Source organism: Cydia pomonella, chromosome 7, assembly GCF_033807575.1.
Source record: "Cydia pomonella isolate Wapato2018A chromosome 7, ilCydPomo1, whole genome shotgun sequence".
NCBI classification, from domain to species: Eukaryota; Metazoa; Arthropoda; class Insecta; order Lepidoptera; family Tortricidae; genus Cydia; species Cydia pomonella.
Window position 1 is genome coordinate 21,347,575 of NC_084709.1, and position 20,632 is coordinate 21,368,206.

Genomic DNA, 20,632 nt, shown 5'->3' on the forward strand with positions numbered 1-20,632 from the left:
GTGGTCAGCCACGCACCATTATTCTTTTGTATTATAATATTTATTGATTATTAAAGTTTTTACAATTTTCATATCACAATTAGGTATTGTTATAGGTATATTGATAAAATATTGATTGAAATAAAGCATAATTATTAAATAGTAATATTTCATTACCAAAAACAAATCTTTAAGGAAACGAAAGCATATTTACTGTTGTCGCCTGTTGCTACCTTTTAATCCTAAACTTATTAAATCTTTTTTATGGTTCCGTACCCAAAGTCTAAAACGAGACCCTATTACAAAGACTCCACTATCTGTCTGTCTGGCTTCTGTCTGTCTGTAACCAGGCAGTATCTCATGAACCGTGATAGCTAGACAGTTGAAATTTTCACTGATGATGTATTTCTGTTGCCGCTTTAACAACAAATACTTAAAACAGAATAAAAAATCAATATTTAAGTGGGGCTCCACTACAGTAAACGTGATTTTTTTGTCATTTTTTGCATAATGGTACAGAACCGTTCGTACGCGAGTCCTACTCGTACTTGGCCGGTTATTTAATATTTCATTTGTGGTGCAGTAAATAATGTCTACCATCTATGTTTTTTTACAGAAATACTCAGAGTATTTTATTACCTACCGTGCAAAAATGAAACTCATTGTGTCAACTTACAAAAAAAATAAAATTCGTTAAATTGAACACAAAGGTAATTACTTTATTGGAATATATTATACAACACCAATCAATACCATTGGCGTTGAAACTCTAGGTCCACGGGGGTCCCAGCGCGTACCTACAAGTTTTTCTGGTTGACGTAACTGGTGACCGAAGAGCTGGTGGCTTCTGTGAGGGAATGCCGCCAGCATCCTTGATACAATGCCTCAAGGGCCTATTTTAGATTTAAGCTAGTTATAGTAATCCTCTTTATATATGCATTATGTATATTGTTATTGTAAATAAATGTCTTTATTGCTAAATCGGATAGTCATGCAATGTTAAAAATTAAAATATCAGAGTAACTAAAGAATGTTAACATATATTTTTTTTTTTTTTTTTTTTTTTATTTATTAAAGTTCTAAACATTAAATTAATCGCAGAGTTTCTTATTTCTTAACTGCTAAGCCAAAGATGGCTTGTTTACAGCCAGAGTTCGGACTAATGCACTAAGAATTTAGTTATGTTATAATATTGTACACATGTTACATTAATATTATTCTAATGTTATCCTTTATAAAATATGTTCATGGTTATTAGATGATAACAAGTATTTTTTTATATCTTTAGTTGATTCAGGATTGGTTAGGTATAAATCTTGTATATGTTTCGGAAGGCTGTTTAGTGTTTTTGGAAGCAAGTAATAGTTGGTTCTCATACCGTACACATTTTTTACTGTTGGTAATATAAATCGATGTGAGTTAGGTAAACCTCTTAGCCTATTGTTACGATGGTATTCCTTTAGATCGGATACATCCTTGCAATCTTCTTTAAGCATTGTTAACTTGACTAAGTTTTGTACGGGAAGCACATTACAAAATTGAAAAAGGTGGGGATAGCCATCACTATTATTTATTTGTATGTTTTTGGGCACAATGGTTTTCAACAGTGTTTTCTGTAGATTGTATATTTTAGCAATATTAGTTTTGTATGACCTTCCGTAGCTATTCAGCCCATATCGTATTACCGATTCAGCCAGAGAGAGGTATAACATTCGTAGGGTGTTGTATGGTATCTTATGTCTTAAAATTGTTAGCCTTCCTATGACAGATCTTAGTTTATTGCATACGTATTCAGTATGCGGTTTCCAATTGAACCTATAGTCAATTAGTAAGCCAATGTACATATGTTCTTTCACAAAATCTATAGTAGGGCAGTCGCAGTTTATTTGTTGTATGTGTAGGCAACTGTGTGCGTGTGCCTTAATTACTGGAGCGTAGGAAAGTTTGTTATGTGAAGAACGTATGTGCATGGCCTTCGTTTTTTTTCATATTCATCGGGTCATTTCATAACCCTTTCCGAGCATAATCTTATAAGTTTCAAACAATTTCCCGTTCAAATATCGCTGCATAATGGAAAATCTTGCGAAATTCCGAACTAAACCCGACTAAACTAAACCTCTTATAAGCATAAACCCTGCCGCCAATCGTTTAACTTTATATAACGTTGTTATAGTTCGTAACACAAATTGCCTTGCAAGATATAGATCGTGGAGCTTGGCACAGTCATGTTCCTCGGGGACAGAACCTTTATATCCTGATTAACTACGATCCCTGAAGACGTCGAAATCTCCTTATTATAACGATAACAAGTTATGTCGCAATCTGAATGCAATAAACATTCAGAGCGCACGTGCCGGCGATGCATCGGTCTTGTTGGGCCTCTGCTATGCTTTCAAGGAGATAGAGATTGATATTGAGTTCCGACAAATTGGGTACTTGACACATATTGAATATTATAACAAAATTTAGCTGAGATTTTGCTTTTTATAATGAGCCATCTATTATAAAAAAAGTGAAATTTAATAATACATATTGGGATTATAACAAAAATACAAGGCTCCTAATTCTCAAAAAAAAAAAAACTTTTTTTAACTGTCAAAAAGAAAACAGAAAAAAATACATTTCGATTCCTTACATTTTATTGAAAAATAAATTGTATGACAACTATATACATAAACGCAATATTTCAGGGTCAACATAGCAATTTACTTGATCTTCCATACATTGAGGAAAGACTAATGTAATGTGACGTCACATTACAATATCAGTTTGTTCGAGGCATTCCAATCGTCGAGTGCGAGCGTCAGACTTTTACTCTCATTTCTGACCTTTGTGTTGCTAAAATGCCGTAAGTCCTAGACATTTGATCCTCAGGAAAATCAAGATCGATTGACATTATTTGCAAAAAACTGTCAAGTAGCCATTCCAATTTAGTACTTATTAATATGTATACATTTATTCCATGTCAGTGATCAAATCTAGCAGAAATATACATAATATATAAGTAAGTACTTTCTACTACAATAAGTAAGTTCAGTTTAATAAGTAAGTCTAGACGTCTACGAACCACTCGCATTGAAATTTATTCATGTAACCATTTTCCACGTATAATACGATTTATCATCCCCATACGCGACAATAGAATTTCGACTTTAGCATTTCGATTTAAGAGGGAAGAATAGCTTTTCGAATCTAACAAAATAACGGTTATTTGTCTATGAAATTTAATTTCGGGGGAAAACGATTTGTAGTAACTAAATCTTAACAAATCACTTTGATTTTGATGACGATCGCTTCAGCATAATATATTCTAGGTTTATAGGTTTCGCTTTAAGAAAAATATTTTTGTTTTGCAATTTTGGACAAAAAAGGAAAACCTACTATTAATTTAATTATTAAAATTAAATTAAAACCTATTATTTTATAATTTAGTTTGTCATTGTACGTGTGTGAATGGAAAATTTTCAGAAGTAAGGCTAGAAATTTGATTTGAAAATGTGACTTGTCTCCCAATGAATCATCAAAGCTAGATTAATAGGAATATATTTGGATTTTTCGGGAAAACCTTGTAGATTGGTGTGGCCTGAAAAAGGGTTAGTCTTAACATTAACGACGTACCAATCGTATAATATAGGTGTTATAAAGATTTATTTTAATAATTATATAGAAACAGTAGATATGTTCATTAAAAAATGCTAAAATCCAGTTACCTTTGTGAAATTAAATGTGATACTTTAGCCAAAAGCCTTGCACATAAAAGCTAATATTAATATATCACCGAAGGAAGCTCATATCTTTTCCTGAAGACATAGGGTACTTGAGTGCAATATTGCAATGGCGCCCGGCACGACGACGAGATGTGACGTATTATGTTGATATAAGTACACTATATATACGACAAGATGCATAATCCAAGGCGCCTGCGTTGCTAAAAGTTATTTAGTCCTACTTATATGAATCATTCATTACGGTGGTATAAATAACAAATAGTTAAATGTACGGAATAGCACCTACGGATAAACGTTTCATAGCTACACAATTCAGCTAAGTTTTAATCCTGTGTTGTCCTGTGTACTTCATGTAGGCATATGACTGTTTATTTTTTAAGTTTACTAACTTACTGTTGTTTCCCCTCTTGTTTAATTTAGAGAAGCCCGATTCAAACTTATAAATTAGAGTTTCGGTTTAAAATTACGGGAGAAAATTGAGAGATGTTTAGAAAAACGGTTTGTGATTTTAACATTTTTATTTATTGTATAGTCACGTAAATAAAAGTCATTTATATTCGTTGTATATTTATATCTTTGTGGCATCTCCTCTGTCTGTCAACCTCGACCAAGATGTAAACGGGCCCACTGATTACCAGTTCGGCAAACGATATCGGCCTGTCAGTCACTCGCAAAAGCTGACAATCGCTAACCGGCGAACTGGTAAGTAATTAGTACGAGTACACCTTAACAGATGGCCTTAGTAGATGCACTTCTATACAAAGAGTGCAACCTGGTATGAAGCGCCATACAATTAGCATACATACATATCCTACATCACGCTTATGGAGTTCTGAATGTCAGTTGCTATAAATACAATTCCTAACCAACTATCAATGGACTTCGGTCCCCAGGCGCAACAACCGCCTGGAGAGAGTACTCTCTATTGCACTCTCTCTAAATTCCACACATTTGATGACAATAAGTATAGAAGTACACGTCTATAAACATTAAGTTATATATTATTACAATTATATTATTGTTATCGTATGGCTTAATATCAAAGTTTGACAGCCATGAATCCCTGGCAAACTTAGTTATTGCGTGCGGGTCATTCATGCTTCCCGAGAAACGTCTCTTGGGGCATTCCTCCACAATGTGCGCAGTTGTTTCGTCTGGCTCGCCACATTCACAGTCTGGTGAGGGTTTGTAGCCCCATTCGTGGAGGTTGTGGTTACAGCAACTAACGTCGGAACTTATTCTGTTGACTGTAATCCAGATCTTTCGTGGCTCATCTAGGCCGGGTGGTTCTTTTGTTGGATTGATCTTGATGTATTGTTACTATTGTTATTACTATAGAGAAGTCATACCAAACAATTTATTTATTTACGTTTATTTATTCAGAAGACAAGATCCACAAATTTGTTAGTATTATTAAAGCTAAAACCTACATAAAATCTATGTTAATATTCGTAACTAACTAATGACAACGTATTTTTAATTAAATTTTGCATTATTGAGCACTCATTCCGCTAATGTCTTCAGGAGGCTGTTCCGGCGCCTCAAAAATGAAATTGTCGCTATTGCAACCTATACCACGAGACTAAAACGTCGTAAGCGCGTCAAATTTCATGGCGCTTACGCGTTTAGGTCGCGAGTTTCACGCTCCGCTTCTATGATTGTTGTTAAAACCACAACAACTCATGGCGCAAAATAATGGTTCTCTGTGTCGGTTATATACGTAGTAATAATAGTTCAATGCCTATAAACGTCAATTACTACGTTTTTTTGCACTATCTCTAAATATTAATAAAAAAAAGTACTACATCATGCACTAAAGTTCAAACTCCCACCACTTAAAACGGATATTTTTTGGGCGACGCCCACATAAACATTACAAAAATAAAGTGATGAGGGTAAATCTAATATTAACTGCTAGTATTTGTGTGGTCAGCGACTAAATAAAAGAAAGCTACTAGCTAGTTGAGTTTGACTCCCACGCACCGTACGTTTTTTTGTACATTAAGCGAAAGTTACATATATGGACATTGTGAGAGGGACGATGGAAGGGCCTCGCTTAATGGTGTTGTAAATGAATTTCAGGTACCAGGATGACGATGTATTTATCTATTGATGGAAACAAAAGGCACAATTTATGTATCTTTAGATGCTGGCAGTCGGGAGATGCGTTTGGTTACTAGGCGGTCGTTTACGCTACACTCGTATTATAGGTAACTATTGTATGAAATATTTAGGGTCACAAAAAAAGAGAAGAGAAAACTGAAACCAGCGAAAGTGATTCCAATAAAAAAATATGAATTTTGAAATTAAGAATAATAAGAATATGTATGGGTTTCGTTACACGCAACGCAGCGTTACAATTATTTTTTACTGAAATCCAATTTGGATACTTGTTTTTACAATATAACTCTAACTGAGACTGAGTTCGAGTTATAATTGTTTTTCCTTGTCCATTAATTCTTAACCACTAGCGCCCTCACCATCGAAGAATAAATACAGTAAATTGGAAATAGTTACAGATTTTTTTTAAGTTTTAAAAAGGGAACGAAAAAACTACAAGAGTTCCATTCCATTAAATAATGATTCATATTTCCTTGGAGGTAATTTGGACTAGTATCAGGACAGTGAGACGCTAGAAATTGAAGGGGATACACTCTTCAAATAAAGATCATAATTATATGGATCCATATTATGTAGAAGAGGTATATATTTTTACCCGACAGCACACCGCAAAGGAGGGTGGAATGTATTTATCAGTCTATGTTATGTATGTCAGTGACCGTAAACACATGAAAGAAAGAAAGATTATCTTCAGAAAAAAATATCCGCTTGAGACTGAAATAACCGTATGCAGCGAAAAGCGCCTACGAACATTTTATTTATAAGCGATAAATTCCTAAAATATTAATTTTATCAAAAAATGGTCGTTGGAGCCCCGTTTTAAAACAATATCCAATGAAACTCCACACCATAGGGTTAAAACGAAAAAAAAAAGTTGTAGGTACCTCAAACATTATATGTGTAGTTTTTTTTTCTTTCTAGCACTAACGATCACGGAGCAAAGCCGCGGACGGACAGACAGACGGACATGGCGTAACTATAAGGGATCCTAGTTGGCTACGGAACCCTAAAAATGACTGGGATCGAAACGAACAAATTACTATGAACGGGTTGGGCAGGCAGCATTCGAAAACTTTGTATTTGCGTAATTAACTAGATTCGGGGGTCTGTCTTGATTAGATCACGTATCGAGGGTTCAAAACGGATCTGAAAGTAAATAGAAACTTTCTTTTATTATTGTTTCGACTGCGATAAACAGTCTACTGTTAAATTACGATTGACTTTACTATGAATTAAATATTACTAGTGTCTGTCAGTTCAGTAATTTGTGAATAGCATGTGTTGGAATAATTTATTTCCTTTCATGAATATATACGAAAGCGTAGAGGGAACATACCTTGGTAAGTACGCGCTTTAAGCATTAAAATGAATATACAGTTCAATACACACCAACGTTTGGTTTTTTAGATAGTTTCATAGAATTAGACCCGGATAGAATTGGACCTGGGTATGTCCTTAAACTACGTCCAAAAGAGAGGTATGGGCATTGTGAATGTCATCTCGCTTTAATTGTGTGGTAGGGCACAGCACAGCGAATGTCGTTACAGATCTAGAGCAGACCCCAACTGGGGAAGTACCTCCACCTTACAGAAAACAGCAGGCAAATAACACTAGACCCTACTCATAGTGATGTGTTCCTGTCGGTGAGTAAGGTTGCCAAAGCTCAACGAGGGTGCGGAGTGTTAGGGTCGGCAACGCGCATGTAACTCCTCTGGAGTTGCAGGTGTCTATAGGCTACAGAGACTGCTTGCCATCAGGCGGGCCGTATGCTTGTTTGCCACCGAGGTAGTATAAAAACATTGTTAATTTTGGTAGACATTTTTATTTGAGATTTTGTGAGTCAAACTGTATCTAAATAAATAAAATTCAAAATCACATTTTAAAATAATAATAATGCAGCCTATACACGTCCCACTGTGTGTGTAGCGTCATACTGTGTGTGTAACGTCATACTGTGTGTGTAACGTCATACTGTGTGTGTAACGACATACTGTGTGTGTGTGTTTTAAAATGTGTAACTTTTAATTTTATATCTATTTCCTTCTTAAATTATTTCATTTCATTGACTTGAGGCCGGATTCGAACTTTAAGATACGTCAAATAGGTCTAAGTGTGTTTTAGACTAGGACGTTCTCGTCCTAAATGATTCTTCATTTAAGTGCAAAAAGACATTTTAGTTTGACGAAACGTCACTTTTGACACTCAACCGTGTGAAAATTGGTGATCTTGTAAATAGTTGTTTTTGTCGATCTAGGTTTTGGATTTTTTTCAAAATGCGGAAATTGGCATAATAGACTTTAGTGTCAATAACGTCTATACTGCACTGAGTTAACGACTCAACGAACTAAGTACTTTCACCTTTCACAATATCGCCTTGTGTGTAATGACCAAGTTAGCACGCTTGTATCAAAATGTACTTTTGTTACACCTTATATGAGTGTGAGTGAGGTGTACGAGCACAAAGGGATAAAATAGAGATCAATTTGTAGGTTCGAATGTAGCTGGTAGATCTTTCTTGTACAAACGAGGGATCTGCATGTAATTTCGATAAAAACTACAATTCGCTTAAAGCGAGGAATTTTGCTAATGAACCAATGTCGTGTTTTATTAACATTCAGGGATCTTTTGGAATAGTGCCGAGTTTTGGTAAAAGGTATTGGTATGCAAATGAATTGTCATTATACGTATACATTAGTTTTGTGTAGCACATGTGAAGTATTAACTTAAATAATACTCTAAAACACTATAATTAATATGATGATTTATATAGGTACACCAAGTGTAAAAATATGGGACAACGCAACTTACTCCTTTTACTATTAATTGAGTGTTCTTATTATTTCTATTAGATTATTATTATTCGTTCCGATTCGTAATTATTATTATTGTTGTTATTGTGTGGTGATGATCTTTTTGTGAATGCATTTTATTTTGATATGTAAAATATAATGTTCATTTTTAATCAGAAATAAATGAATCTAATCTAATCTTATTTACTCAAAAATATGTCCCATAGCTCTAAATTCGCTGACATAAGAGCTATGGGACATATTTTTGAGCAACGTCTGTGAGCCCAAATTTGTACACTTTAATACTGTATAGAACTGTCTGTATATGTTCAATTACTGTTTGAAGTAGGTATATAAAAAGATCATCGTATTTTATTGTAATTACTGTAGAGGTTTTGCATCTTGACAGCCTTCTTTGTCGATGGAAGGTGATTGGCATTAGATTTATTTAAATTTAGAAAAGAAGTTCGGGCCGGCATTCCAGTATAGGCAGCCATCAGTAGGACACCTGCTCGTGGCGCTACGTTTCTTTTGGAAGTATTGAATTCAGAAATAATATGTAACTAGGTAAATCATATTCTTTTTCATAATAATCAACAATAAAAGATAACTTTGAAATCAAAATGCCAAGTATACGATAAGTACCGCTTGAGCTCTCAGCTACTTATTACTTCCTACAACCCAACCGCTGCTCTCTGTGCAGCCAAGAATGCAATATTGCTGCACAATATAAACTGCACCGCACCTATTTTCCACAATTTCGCCACAGAATTGGGTTTAAGTTGATATTCAGACATGCGTCGCTTAGTGACAAAATCCGTCGGTCTCTTACCACGATCAGTGTGCCTGCTCTTCTTGAACCGACTGGCATTATCACTATTATTAGGAATGATTAATATATGAGCCTCGGTAAAGAGTACCATTTGGCGTTGAAACTCTAGTTCCATGGAGTCTCAGCGGACAAAGTCATTTGCAGACATCCCGAAGCGACTGGTTGGTGTAACTGGTGACCGAAGAGTTGGCGGCAGTAGCGACTTCCTCGCAAAACGTTTACTAAAACAAATATTTCTACAATTTCGGAAGCTATTTGTAGGTGTTATGGGGTAGGAAATTACTGACTAAATTCGATTGATTGTGCTGCTGTACGTCGCCGTATCGCACAATACCTGTGAGTGACATTTCACAAGTTTCACAAATCATTCAATGCAGAAAGCGCTTGGTTGACGCAACTGGTGACCTGGCACAACATATCAGCATTGCTATACAACGAGGAAATGCCGCCAGCATCCTTGGTACAATGCTTCAAGGGCCTATTTCAGATTTAATCTAGGATTAGCAACACCACTGTATATTATCAATTATGTTATATGTATATGTTATTGTAAATAAAATATGTTACAAAATTAAATAAACAAAATTTATTCCTAATTTGAAATTATTGCACAACTCAACTCCTTATACGTGTGCAAAGCAAATCGCTACACTTTTACAAAGAAACCACTCCGTAAACTTCCTGACGCTGGATCCGAACGGGTGTCGCCAGAGAGTCGTTTGAATAAAGTTAGTTCACTGATTTATGTGAAAACTTTTCGGAATACCCCGATTTCGGGATGTCCGTGTATTGTGTCTTTTATCTTGGTGGCTATTCGCTAGTTCTATTAAGTATTTGGGTCCCATCGGTCCGGGCTGGTGAAAATAATTTGTTTAACTTCGTAAGATATAACAGAGTCAGTTACACGATACTATGCGTAAATATTCAGAATTAAATATTATTCTAAATTGCCATTATTGTAGTTTGCGATTCAGGTAAGATATCATACGTATTAAAACCATTTACTCAAACCCGTAAATGTTTATATTGAGAAACTATGGGATCAGCCCCGAAATCACGAAATAAAATTTGGTTCTTTCGTACATTTTGGTTGGTCTGGCGTTGAAATTTTCTATGAGAGAGTACATTTTTCTTCGCGATTTCAAGCGTTATCTAGTTGCCTCCTTTAGTCAAGATGATGTTCTACTGAACTTAGGTCACGCGCTACCGACTCATATACCCATTCTTTTCATATACAGCTAAGCCAACTAAAGAACAACGTTCAAGTGGTTAAGCGGATCCCCAGCGGGGCCAGAATCGCCGTGGCGACTCACCTCGCACAACTGGTACAAAAATGTTACGAGTCAAACTCACCTCAAGACTGGCACAACCTGATGGTTTTCCCGTATACGGTATTGCATGCTAAAGATGACGATCAGAATCTATCGCTGACGCAAACAATTTAAAATAATTGCTCACCCCATTCTGTCCCGCCGGTTGTACGAAAAGGCCGCCGTCCTTCAACCCTGAATACGACAAAAATAATTGAAAATAAGATCAGTGATGGAGACCTTAAAGGTGCTGCTCGCCTCCTTTTTTCTAGTGATGTGTTGTCTTTGAACAAACCTGACACTCTATTGGCCCTACAGCCATCCTACCGCTCCGGTGACCCCCTTTTTAGGGTTCCGTAGTTTCTTTGATCCTCCGGTACTGACCGAGTCATGCCTGCACATCAAAGACGTAGGTCTTTACAACGCCATCCTTTCTCTTAAAACTGGTTCGGTGGCAGGCTTGGACGGCCTGGTTCCTCAACACCTAAAAGATTTGACGGACCCGTCTGTGGGCGAATATGCAGTGTGCAACTAATCGCATCTATTGCTAAATTACTCAATTTCATGTTCTCAGGCGCCATCTACCCGGATATTGTGCCCGTTATATAGGGAGCAAATTTAATTGCACTTACAAAAAAGGGCGGAGGTATGCGTCCAATCACTGTGGGTTCAACGTTTCGCCGTTTGGCGTCTAAAATTGCAGTTCGGTACATTTTGTCACAGTTACAAAAAACTTTTGAACTTGTTCAATTAGGTTTCAGGGTCAGGGGAGCCCGTGAGGCTGCTGTGCGTGCCCTACGTTCTTATTTAGAGGCCGCCCAGTGTGAGGTTTTACTGAAAATCGATGTCAAGAATGCGTTCAATTCTTTTAACAGGGATACTTTGCTCTCCGAAGTTAAATCTCACCTTCCCGAAATATACTATTACCTACTACACTATTATGGGGATCCATCGAAGCTGTTACGAGTATATTGTTCGAACGAATTGTCGTCCGAAGTTTGTCAGCAGGGAGATCCTTTGGGGCCGGCAATTTTCAGTTTCATTCAGGATTAACCAAATCATTCAAAAATTGTCATCAAGATTTAACGTTTGGTACTTGGACGACGGAACCCTTGGAGGTTTTAAATATATTTAGTCTTATTTTAATGTTAGTTTAGTGTGTAATTATACTTTATAATTTCTTTAAACATCAAACGCAGGCAGGTTTGCCTTTAGTCAGAGAAATAATTTAGTCTTTACTGTTCACTTTACTGTAAATTTTATGGTCAATAAATAAGAGCCTTCAAAAACCGAGAAGATAACGGTCTAAATCCAAATAAACAGGGCTCCATCGAATTCTCATTCCTTCCTCACACATGATTTATCCGAGGATTGGGATCAAGACGGACGTAATTTATCGTCGGAGAGGCCCTGATGAAGTATTCCTACGGCTTACATAAGTCGAGCTCTAGTGCTGACCAGTATAACCTCGAGATTCTTGTCAATGGATAATTATTGGAAGTAAGTACACTGGTTTGCTGTAACCTTAGATTCGCTTGTAATAGTTGAGCGATGAGAATAAGATCCAGAGCCGTTAATTTTGGCGACGAGGCGAGATAACGCAGTCGACACCTTTGATAAAAACATACACGAGGATCTCTTCTCTAATTCATTGTGAGGTTTGGCGATCAATCCTTTTGTTTTTATATATGATTAATCTGTAGTATGATGGTGAAACTTTTATAGCGAAATTTCTATATCCGTCCACGGCTTAGCTCTGTGATCATTTACACGTAAAAAGCTGTAATTTGGAATGGCTATTTTTTTATATCACGTTGGTGGCAAACAAGCATACAGTTTGGTATGAGTATGAGTAAATCATGGACGTACTAAAGACTTCTAATATAAAGTGATTGTGTCGTGTTCAATAGAACACGACCACTCAAGCCGATTTTGCGTCTATTTTGCAAGAAAGTACTTAATACCTTCTTAGTAAAAGCACGTTAATGCCGCGAGTCAGTTTTTTATAAGAATAAGTACCTAATTATATCGGCGCGCTCAACCGGCTGGACTGCTTACTGAAAGTACCTATAAGAAGGGGGAGTTGGTTCAGTCTACTTTTTGAATTTACACTCCCAGTGACCCCACCAAGGGACCTACGAAAAAAAGTCCAAGAACTGATTATTCACGGGTAGGGTCGGTTAGTAGTAGGGATGTGTGCGTTCTGGCTCAGCTTTGGAGGGTCAAACAGTCCTGGTGGGCGGGGTGTTGGTTCAAGATGTCGCTCTCCTATTGGTCGTTGCGGTCATTAGTGGTTCTAATTAGCTAATGACATTCCATTAATTAGGCCACACCTCCAAGTTGAAGTTATCAAGTGGGCGGGGTCTTGGTTCTGGATGGCGCTCTCCTATTGGTCGTTGCTGTCATTTATGATGCTCATTCCTTATTACATCGTAATTACATAATTCTCGATGGGACTCTGCTATTGGGTAGGTAATTAATGATTCCCTAACTGCATCCATTAATTAGGCGACATTGCTCATTTACGAGTAAACTGTTATGAGCCTTTCATATATTCTTAGACCAACCAACAGACATTTCTCAGGGGTCACGGTTCTAACCTAACCTAACCTATCAACAGCGCATCACGGTTTAAACCTAACCTAACCTACCAACAGACGTTTCTGTCTGCTCAGGGGTCACGGTTCTAACCTAACCTAACCTTTTTTTTTTTTTTTTTTTTTTTTTTCTCTAGGGGGGAAAATGCATTCCGCATACCACCCGGGTGCGGGGGGCGACCCGAGTGATTATGTGGGACTCCCGTCCAGGCTAATGAGGCCGACGGTATACCCACTAAAAACCCCCCATATGTCACCTCGCCGCCTTATTGGTGGGGTTACGGGAACGCTTGCGCACTCATCCGCGACCCCACCGGCGGCAGCCGCCCGCGAGCGGCTCCCTCGCAAATGCCCGAAGGCCCTTCACGCTAGGCGCGCCAGATGTTTCGACGCGCCTTCCTCCTCGGCCTCCGTCCTGCAGTGTAGCGGACCCCCCCGAGCCCGCCACAAGGAGGCCACGGGCGCCAGAAAACTCCCAGCGCCCGGCGGCAGATGAGGTCCATGGTTCTGCCGCAAACCACAACTCGGCTGCAGAGGACAGGGAGAACGGCACACCGTAATACCGACACTCCTCTTCCTCTGCAGCCCCACCAACGCCGCTACTGCGGAACGGCCCCGCCAAGGTCGCAGGGGATAGGGAGAGTGGCGCATCGTGATACCATCACGCCTCTTCCCCTGCGATCCCACCTCGGCCGTCGAGGATAGGGAGAACGGCTCACCGCAATACCGACACTCCTCTTCCTCGACGGTCCACCTCCAACGCGTCACAAGCGGGCTCACCAAGCCCACTTGGAGCGTCCTCCTCGGGCCAGCCCGCACCTCAAACAGGCCGGCCCAACCTAACCTAACCTAACCTAACCTAACCTAACCTAACCAACCTGTCTCTAATGCCATCGAAGTTCAAATCAAACCTAACCTAATTTTATTATTTTTAGAATACTTCAAATATCTAGTTTTATAAATATTCTCGTTCATTACAAAGTTGAATGTTGAAATCTCTATTTCACACAATGGAATTTTAATGTGACTTTAATGTATGTATGTAATGTATGTATAATCTACTTAGTAATTGAGCTTATCATAATTGTTAGCCAAATTCCAATAACACGTATTTAGAAGCAAAACAAGTTATCAATTATCAAACAAGACTTTGTATTGAAACAAGATTTTTAATGATCAAGAGTTGTATATATAAAGACCTACGACGATTTCTTTTTTATACTACTATCGATTGACCCACGCTGTACTCCTACACCAGAAGGCATCAATATGTCGGTAAGTCTTCAATTATTAACTACAAATATTGTACATGTTTTTCTAATGTTAAGATTTTAAGAACTGTGGTAATCACGAAATTATGTAAATTTACAATTGTGTAACACATGTTTTGTTTTTAAATACAGAACTCCCCATCAAATGTCTTCGACGGCCAAGACTATACATTTAAGCAGTACTATTATCCAGTGTCAGATGCAGAGGACAGCCTAACTTGTGTACCAGACGAGCCGGTGAAGCGAAAATTAAACACACACTCAAATATCGATGCATTCTTTGACCAGCCAAAGATAAAGAGGAAGAAAAACGTGTCTTCCACTGTAGGAAAAGGCTGTAAAGGGGGTGGTATATCATATATATCTACAAACAAAGACGATGGTACGAATTCGACACATCTAATCAAAATAGAAATATTTGATATGAAAAAACTATCCAAAGTTTCTGATACAACTAAACACTGGATGTTTGCGGATGTGCGTGCAAAATATTTCGTGATGGAAAATGAAACAAATAAGCACTTACAGCACTTACAGCAAGCTAAAGATCTCATTTACGGAATCACGAAGGAGATTTCCGAATCCGACGAGTGTAAAAAGTACCATTTTAATTCAAAAGTCTAATCACTGTTGTAATAACTGAAGTGTAATAACTTAATTAGATGTATGAGAAAACTATTAATAAAATACTTTAGAACTATATTTGAAGCTAGTTAGTTAATGATTGATATCATATTAGCTAAATATGTTCACAACCACAAATAGTTCGTATAAATAGGGCTTCCTACAAATTAATGTACATCACTAACCCTTGAGACTTCGCAGTGCGTTGGTTATACAATTCATTTTCTATCATGGATGAAATCGAAGACGCAAAAAGTAATTTCTTTGAGTGTGAAGACAGTATGGATTGCCATATGGTTAACAAGTGTCTTGAAATAGAAGACGTCGAATTTATAGCAGATACTTCACAACGATTCTGGGAATTATGTACCTTTGGAGGAAACGACTCCAAAAACGAAAATAGGTAAGCTCAGATAATTTTTACTTTTCTTGAAAAAAGTTATTTTTAAATGTTTTAGTCGTTTTTTTTTTTTTTCGTCATGTTTATTAAATTATGTTTATTTTTTATTTTAGCGTTATTCGCCAATCCGGAGGAGGGATCAAAAGGAAAGCTGTGGATATTGCAGATGCAGGACCATCTAGTGCAGTTGAAATTTCGGAAAATTATGAAGAAAAGAAATTATGCGAAGCTTGTAATATATGGGTAAGACAACGATATTTTTCAAATCATTTGAAAAGTAATATTCACAAGAACAAAGTTATAGAACACAACACCCATGAATTAAGTAATGTTAGTTTAATCAATTCTGCGTTTGGATGTCGAATCCGCACTTACAGAATAGGATCAGATAATCAAGAGACTGAATTCGAAACTCCTGAAATATTTTTTGAATCCATAAAAAATAAAATTCAGGCCTTAATAAAGGAATGTTTAGATGAGCTTACGATAATTAATATTAATTTTATAGTGCATGCGGAGTTTGTGCAGGAAACCAAAGATCTAAAAAACGTTTTTGATTTTCAAAGTTTTAATTATAACTTTTGTATTGGAGACGATTATGACCCGCTCATTAAAAAAGTAAAGGACACGTTATGTACACACATGAGTGAATTTGAGAAAAAAGACAGTGGATGGTCCTTAAAGAAGATTTTGTTTGTAGACATGAATGTCAACAAATTTAATCCTTTGAGAGGATCATCTTATTTGGATTTACCAAAGGATATCAAAAGTAAAAAGGCAGTGATAAATGTACAAAATAATGATCACCAATGTCTTAAATGGGCTTTGTTGTCTGGTATCTTTCCTGTTGTAAAAAACGCTAACAGAACTACCTCATACATGCAGCATCAAAATAAGTTAAAGTTTGACGGCATACGTTTTCCTGTAAAATTAAGTGATATAAAAAAAGTTGAAAAGTTAAATGACATAAGCATTAATGTATTTGGGCTTGAATATGATAGCATTTCGAAAAGAAACAACATAGTTGGGCCCTTGCATTTTACCAAATCAAGGAAAGAAAGACACATTAATCTTTTGTATTTAAGCAATGGTAATACGGGCCATTACTGCTTTATTAAGAATTTATCGCGATTAGTTAATAGGCAAATAACTGGTCGTCATGATGCAATTCATATTTGTGATGGTTGTCTCTTATATTTTTTTACCGAACAAAAGTTGAAAAATCACCAGAAAAATGATTGTGCTCATGTTGTAACAGAGCTACCTGACATTGAAAAGACGAACAAAAAAAATTGGTTTGAGGAAATGAAGCCTAGTAATAAAATTTTGTTTGATGCATTTATACGAAAACACAAGTTACCATTTGTAATTTATGCGGACTTCGAATCGTTTCTGAAACCTATATCGAACTCTAACGCAAATTTAGATTCATCAAAACCGTTTACAAATAATGTTCAACAGCACGAAGTTTACAGCTACGGCTATTACATAAAATGTTCATATGACGATAACCTTTCAAAATATTGCACTTATACTGGACCTGATTGTGCTAAGAATTTCATGCTAAGCGTAAGCAAAGATGTTGCTCAAATCCAACGTAAGATTTGTTTTCAAAAAGCTCCAGTTCCCCTAACTTCAGCGGATGAAGAAACTATTAACAGAACAAAACATTGTTTTATTTGTAATAATGAGTTACTATTAGACTGCGTTGAACATTATGAATGGAGTACTGGTCACTTCGAAGGACTAGCACATTCATTTTGCAGTTCCAAGTATAAGACACCCCGCTTTGTACCCATATTTTTACATAATTTAAGTAATTATGATGCTCATTTTATTGTACATGCATTAAATTTTGATGAAGGTGAGATTTCAATTATTCCTCAAAACAAAGAAAAATACATTTCCTTTTCAAAAAAAATACGTATAAATGGACAAGAAATTAGTTTACGGTTTTTAGATTCTTTCAAGTTTATGTCCGAAAGCTTGGACAAACTCGCTCATAATCTAGAAATAAACCAATTTATAGAGTTACGAAAGCAATTCCCGCTCCAAGATGACAAAGACTAATAAGGAAGGGTGTTTTCCCGTATGAAATGATTAAATCTTATGACTCATTAAATGCTACATCACTCCCAACCAAACCTGAATTTTACAATTGTTTAAGTGATAGCCCCATTTCCGATATAGACTACGCTCATGCTCAAGATGTCTGGGATCATTTTAAATGCAAAACAATGTTAGATTATTCTAACTTATATTTGAAAACCGATGTAATGTTACTGGCAGACGTATTTGAAAATTTTCGAAAACTTTGTTTGGAAACATATGACTTGGACCCCTCACATTACTATACAGCACCTGGTCTGAGTTGGGATGCAATGCTTAAGCATACTAACGTTGAACTAGAATTACTAACTGACTTTGAAAAAGTCTCTTTTGTCAAATCAGGTATTAGAGGGGGAATATCTCAGTGCAGCAATCGATATGCTAAAGCCAACAACGAGTACTTAAAAGATGAATTTAAACCTAATGAACCAAAATCTTATCTAGCTTATTTTGATGCGAATAATTTATACGGATGGGCTATGTCACAATATTTGCCTATTGGAGAGTTTGAGTGGGTCAATGAAAATGTGGATTTTAACATATCAGATTCATGTGATTACGGTTACATCCTTCAAGTTGACCTTGATTACCCGGATATCCTGCATAATTTGCACTCTGATTTTCCACTTTGTCCAGAAAATGTTGTTATTGGTCATTGTAAAGAAAGGAAATTAGTTCCAAATTTAAACAAAAAAACAAAGTACATTATTCATTACAGAAATCTCAAACAGTGTATAAATTTAGGATTAAAACTAACAAAAATTCATAGAGTGCTAAAATTTAAACAAAGTCCGTGGTTAAAAAAATACATTGATCTGAATACTCACCATCGTACCCAAGCAAAATCGGATTTCGAAAAGGACTTTTATAAACTTATGAATAATGCTGTGTTCGGAAAGACAATGGAAAATATCGAAAAAAGGGTAAATGTTAAATTAATTACACATTGGGAAAATAAAGGTAAAGTGCAAGGTGCTCAGTCGTTAGTAGCAAGACCTGAACTACACAGCGTGTGTATATTTTCAGAAAATCTAATTGCTATTCAGTTGAATAAGACTAAGTTGTATTACAATAAACCAATTTATTTAGGTTTTTGTATTTTAGACATATCAAAAACATTGATGTATGATTTTCACTATAATTATATGAAAATAAAATTTGAAAATAATGTTAAATTACTGTATACGGACACAGATAGTTTTATCTATCAATACTTTATAGATGACTTTTATTTAGCCATAAAACCAGACATACCTCAGTTTTTTGATACGTCGGAGTATGAAGAAAACAACATTTTTGGTTTCCCACAATTAAACAAAAAGAAACTAGGATTTTTCAAAGATGAAATCAAAGGAAAAATATTAAAGGAGTTCGTAGGATTAAGATCAAAAATGTATGCTATAAGTGTTGATGCTGTAAAAGATACGGATAAATTTAAAGCAAAAGCTAAGGGTGTTAACAAAGCTGTAACAAAAAAGATGAAAATGGATGACTACAAAACTTGTCTTTTTGACGAAACAAAAAAATATTCAAAAATGTATAGATTTAGATCCATAAAACACGTAATTTTCACACAAAATATCAATAAAATTAGTCTATCTTATGATGATAGTAAACGCTACATTATACCGAATTCTACTAACACTTTAGCATGGGGTCATTATAGCTTAAGAAAATAGTGTTTAATAATAATATTATGTATTGTAAATTGTTTAGTTATTAGCATTTGTAATTATAATGAAGCAACTGTAAATAAAATAAAATAAAATGTTTATGTACACTTTATTGTAGTAATTAATTTGATGCAAGTGTTTAAATGTGTTACTTTAATTTAATTTAAAATATATATATATATATATATATAATAGTATTAGTAATAATAATCGTTGTAGTGATCTCTTAGTTATAATATAACATAGTTATAGTTTTAATTGTATTTTTGTAATTAGAATATCGATTTATAATATAATAAACAAATACATACTATAGAATATACCAGTTTATTTATTTTTTATAAAAAAAAAAATGATACATATTTATTTCTTCCCTTACCTTCTTCATTATAAGACGTGTTTTTTACCCTCCTCGGGAAAATAAAAAAATAATGATTCATTTTTTGCATCCATTTACAGCCATTGTTGCTGGCCCCAGTAGTTGTGGGAAATCACATTTTGTAACAAGTTTTTTAAATAGTATCAAAGCAGTTTGTAATCAATCATTCCAAAAAATTGTGTGGTGTTATGATGAAATGCAGCCATTGTACAATTTAAAGAATGTGAATTATAATCAAGGTATTCCAGACTTGGGTATGTTTGATGGTAAACAACCACAACTGCTTATTATTGATGATTTAATGAGAGAATCCGATGGACGGATAGTTGATATTTTTACTAAAGGGAGTCATCATCGAAATATAAGTGTTTTTTACATAACACAGAACCTATTTCATCAGGGAAAAGGGCAACGTGATATATCATTGAATGCTAACTACATTATTTACTTTAAGAATCCGAGAGACAAAACTCAAATAAGATATTTAGCGAGACAAGTTTATCCAGAAAACTCGCTTTTTGTTGAAGAAGCTTATAAAGATGCAACTAAAGATGCTCATGGTTACTTAATGATTGATCTTAAGCAAACAACAGATGATAAATATCGATTTAAAACAAATATATTACCTATTACATCATACTGTACAGTCTATGTTCCAAAAAAGGGCTTTAAATAGGACTTACATCAATGGTTTTAGTCATTCTATAACTATGCATAGGAGAGTTATAACACATCAAAATTTACTCAAAGCACTACACACTTTAAAGCCAAAATATCGAAAAGTTATATTAAAAGCCTGTAGTGATGAAGAAATAAATGT

General features: G+C 35.6%; 1 protein-coding gene across 1 annotated transcript; it reads left to right on the top strand.

Annotated features, from left to right (window-relative positions):
• Positions 1–15,159: 15,159 nt before the first annotated feature.
• LOC133519463 (uncharacterized) lies at positions 15,160–17,721 on the top strand. Its single transcript, XM_061853468.1, has 2 exons — positions 15,160–15,654; positions 15,765–17,721. The coding sequence occupies exons 1-2, from the start codon at positions 15,482–15,484 to the stop codon at positions 17,719–17,721; spliced, it is 2,130 nt and encodes a 709-aa protein (XP_061709452.1). The 5' UTR covers positions 15,160–15,481.
• Positions 17,722–20,632: the final 2,911 nt, after the last annotated feature.

Excerpts from the sequence above, each read along its gene's own strand:
- LOC133519463 (XM_061853468.1), top strand. The coding sequence starts at position 15,482 with ATGGATGAAATCGAAGACGCAAAAAGTAATTTCTTTGAGTGTGAAGAC. Across the intron at positions 15,655-15,764 it reads GACTCCAAAAACGAAAATAG|CGTTATTCGCCAATCCGGAG; the intron begins GTAAGCTCAGAT and ends TTTTTATTTTAG.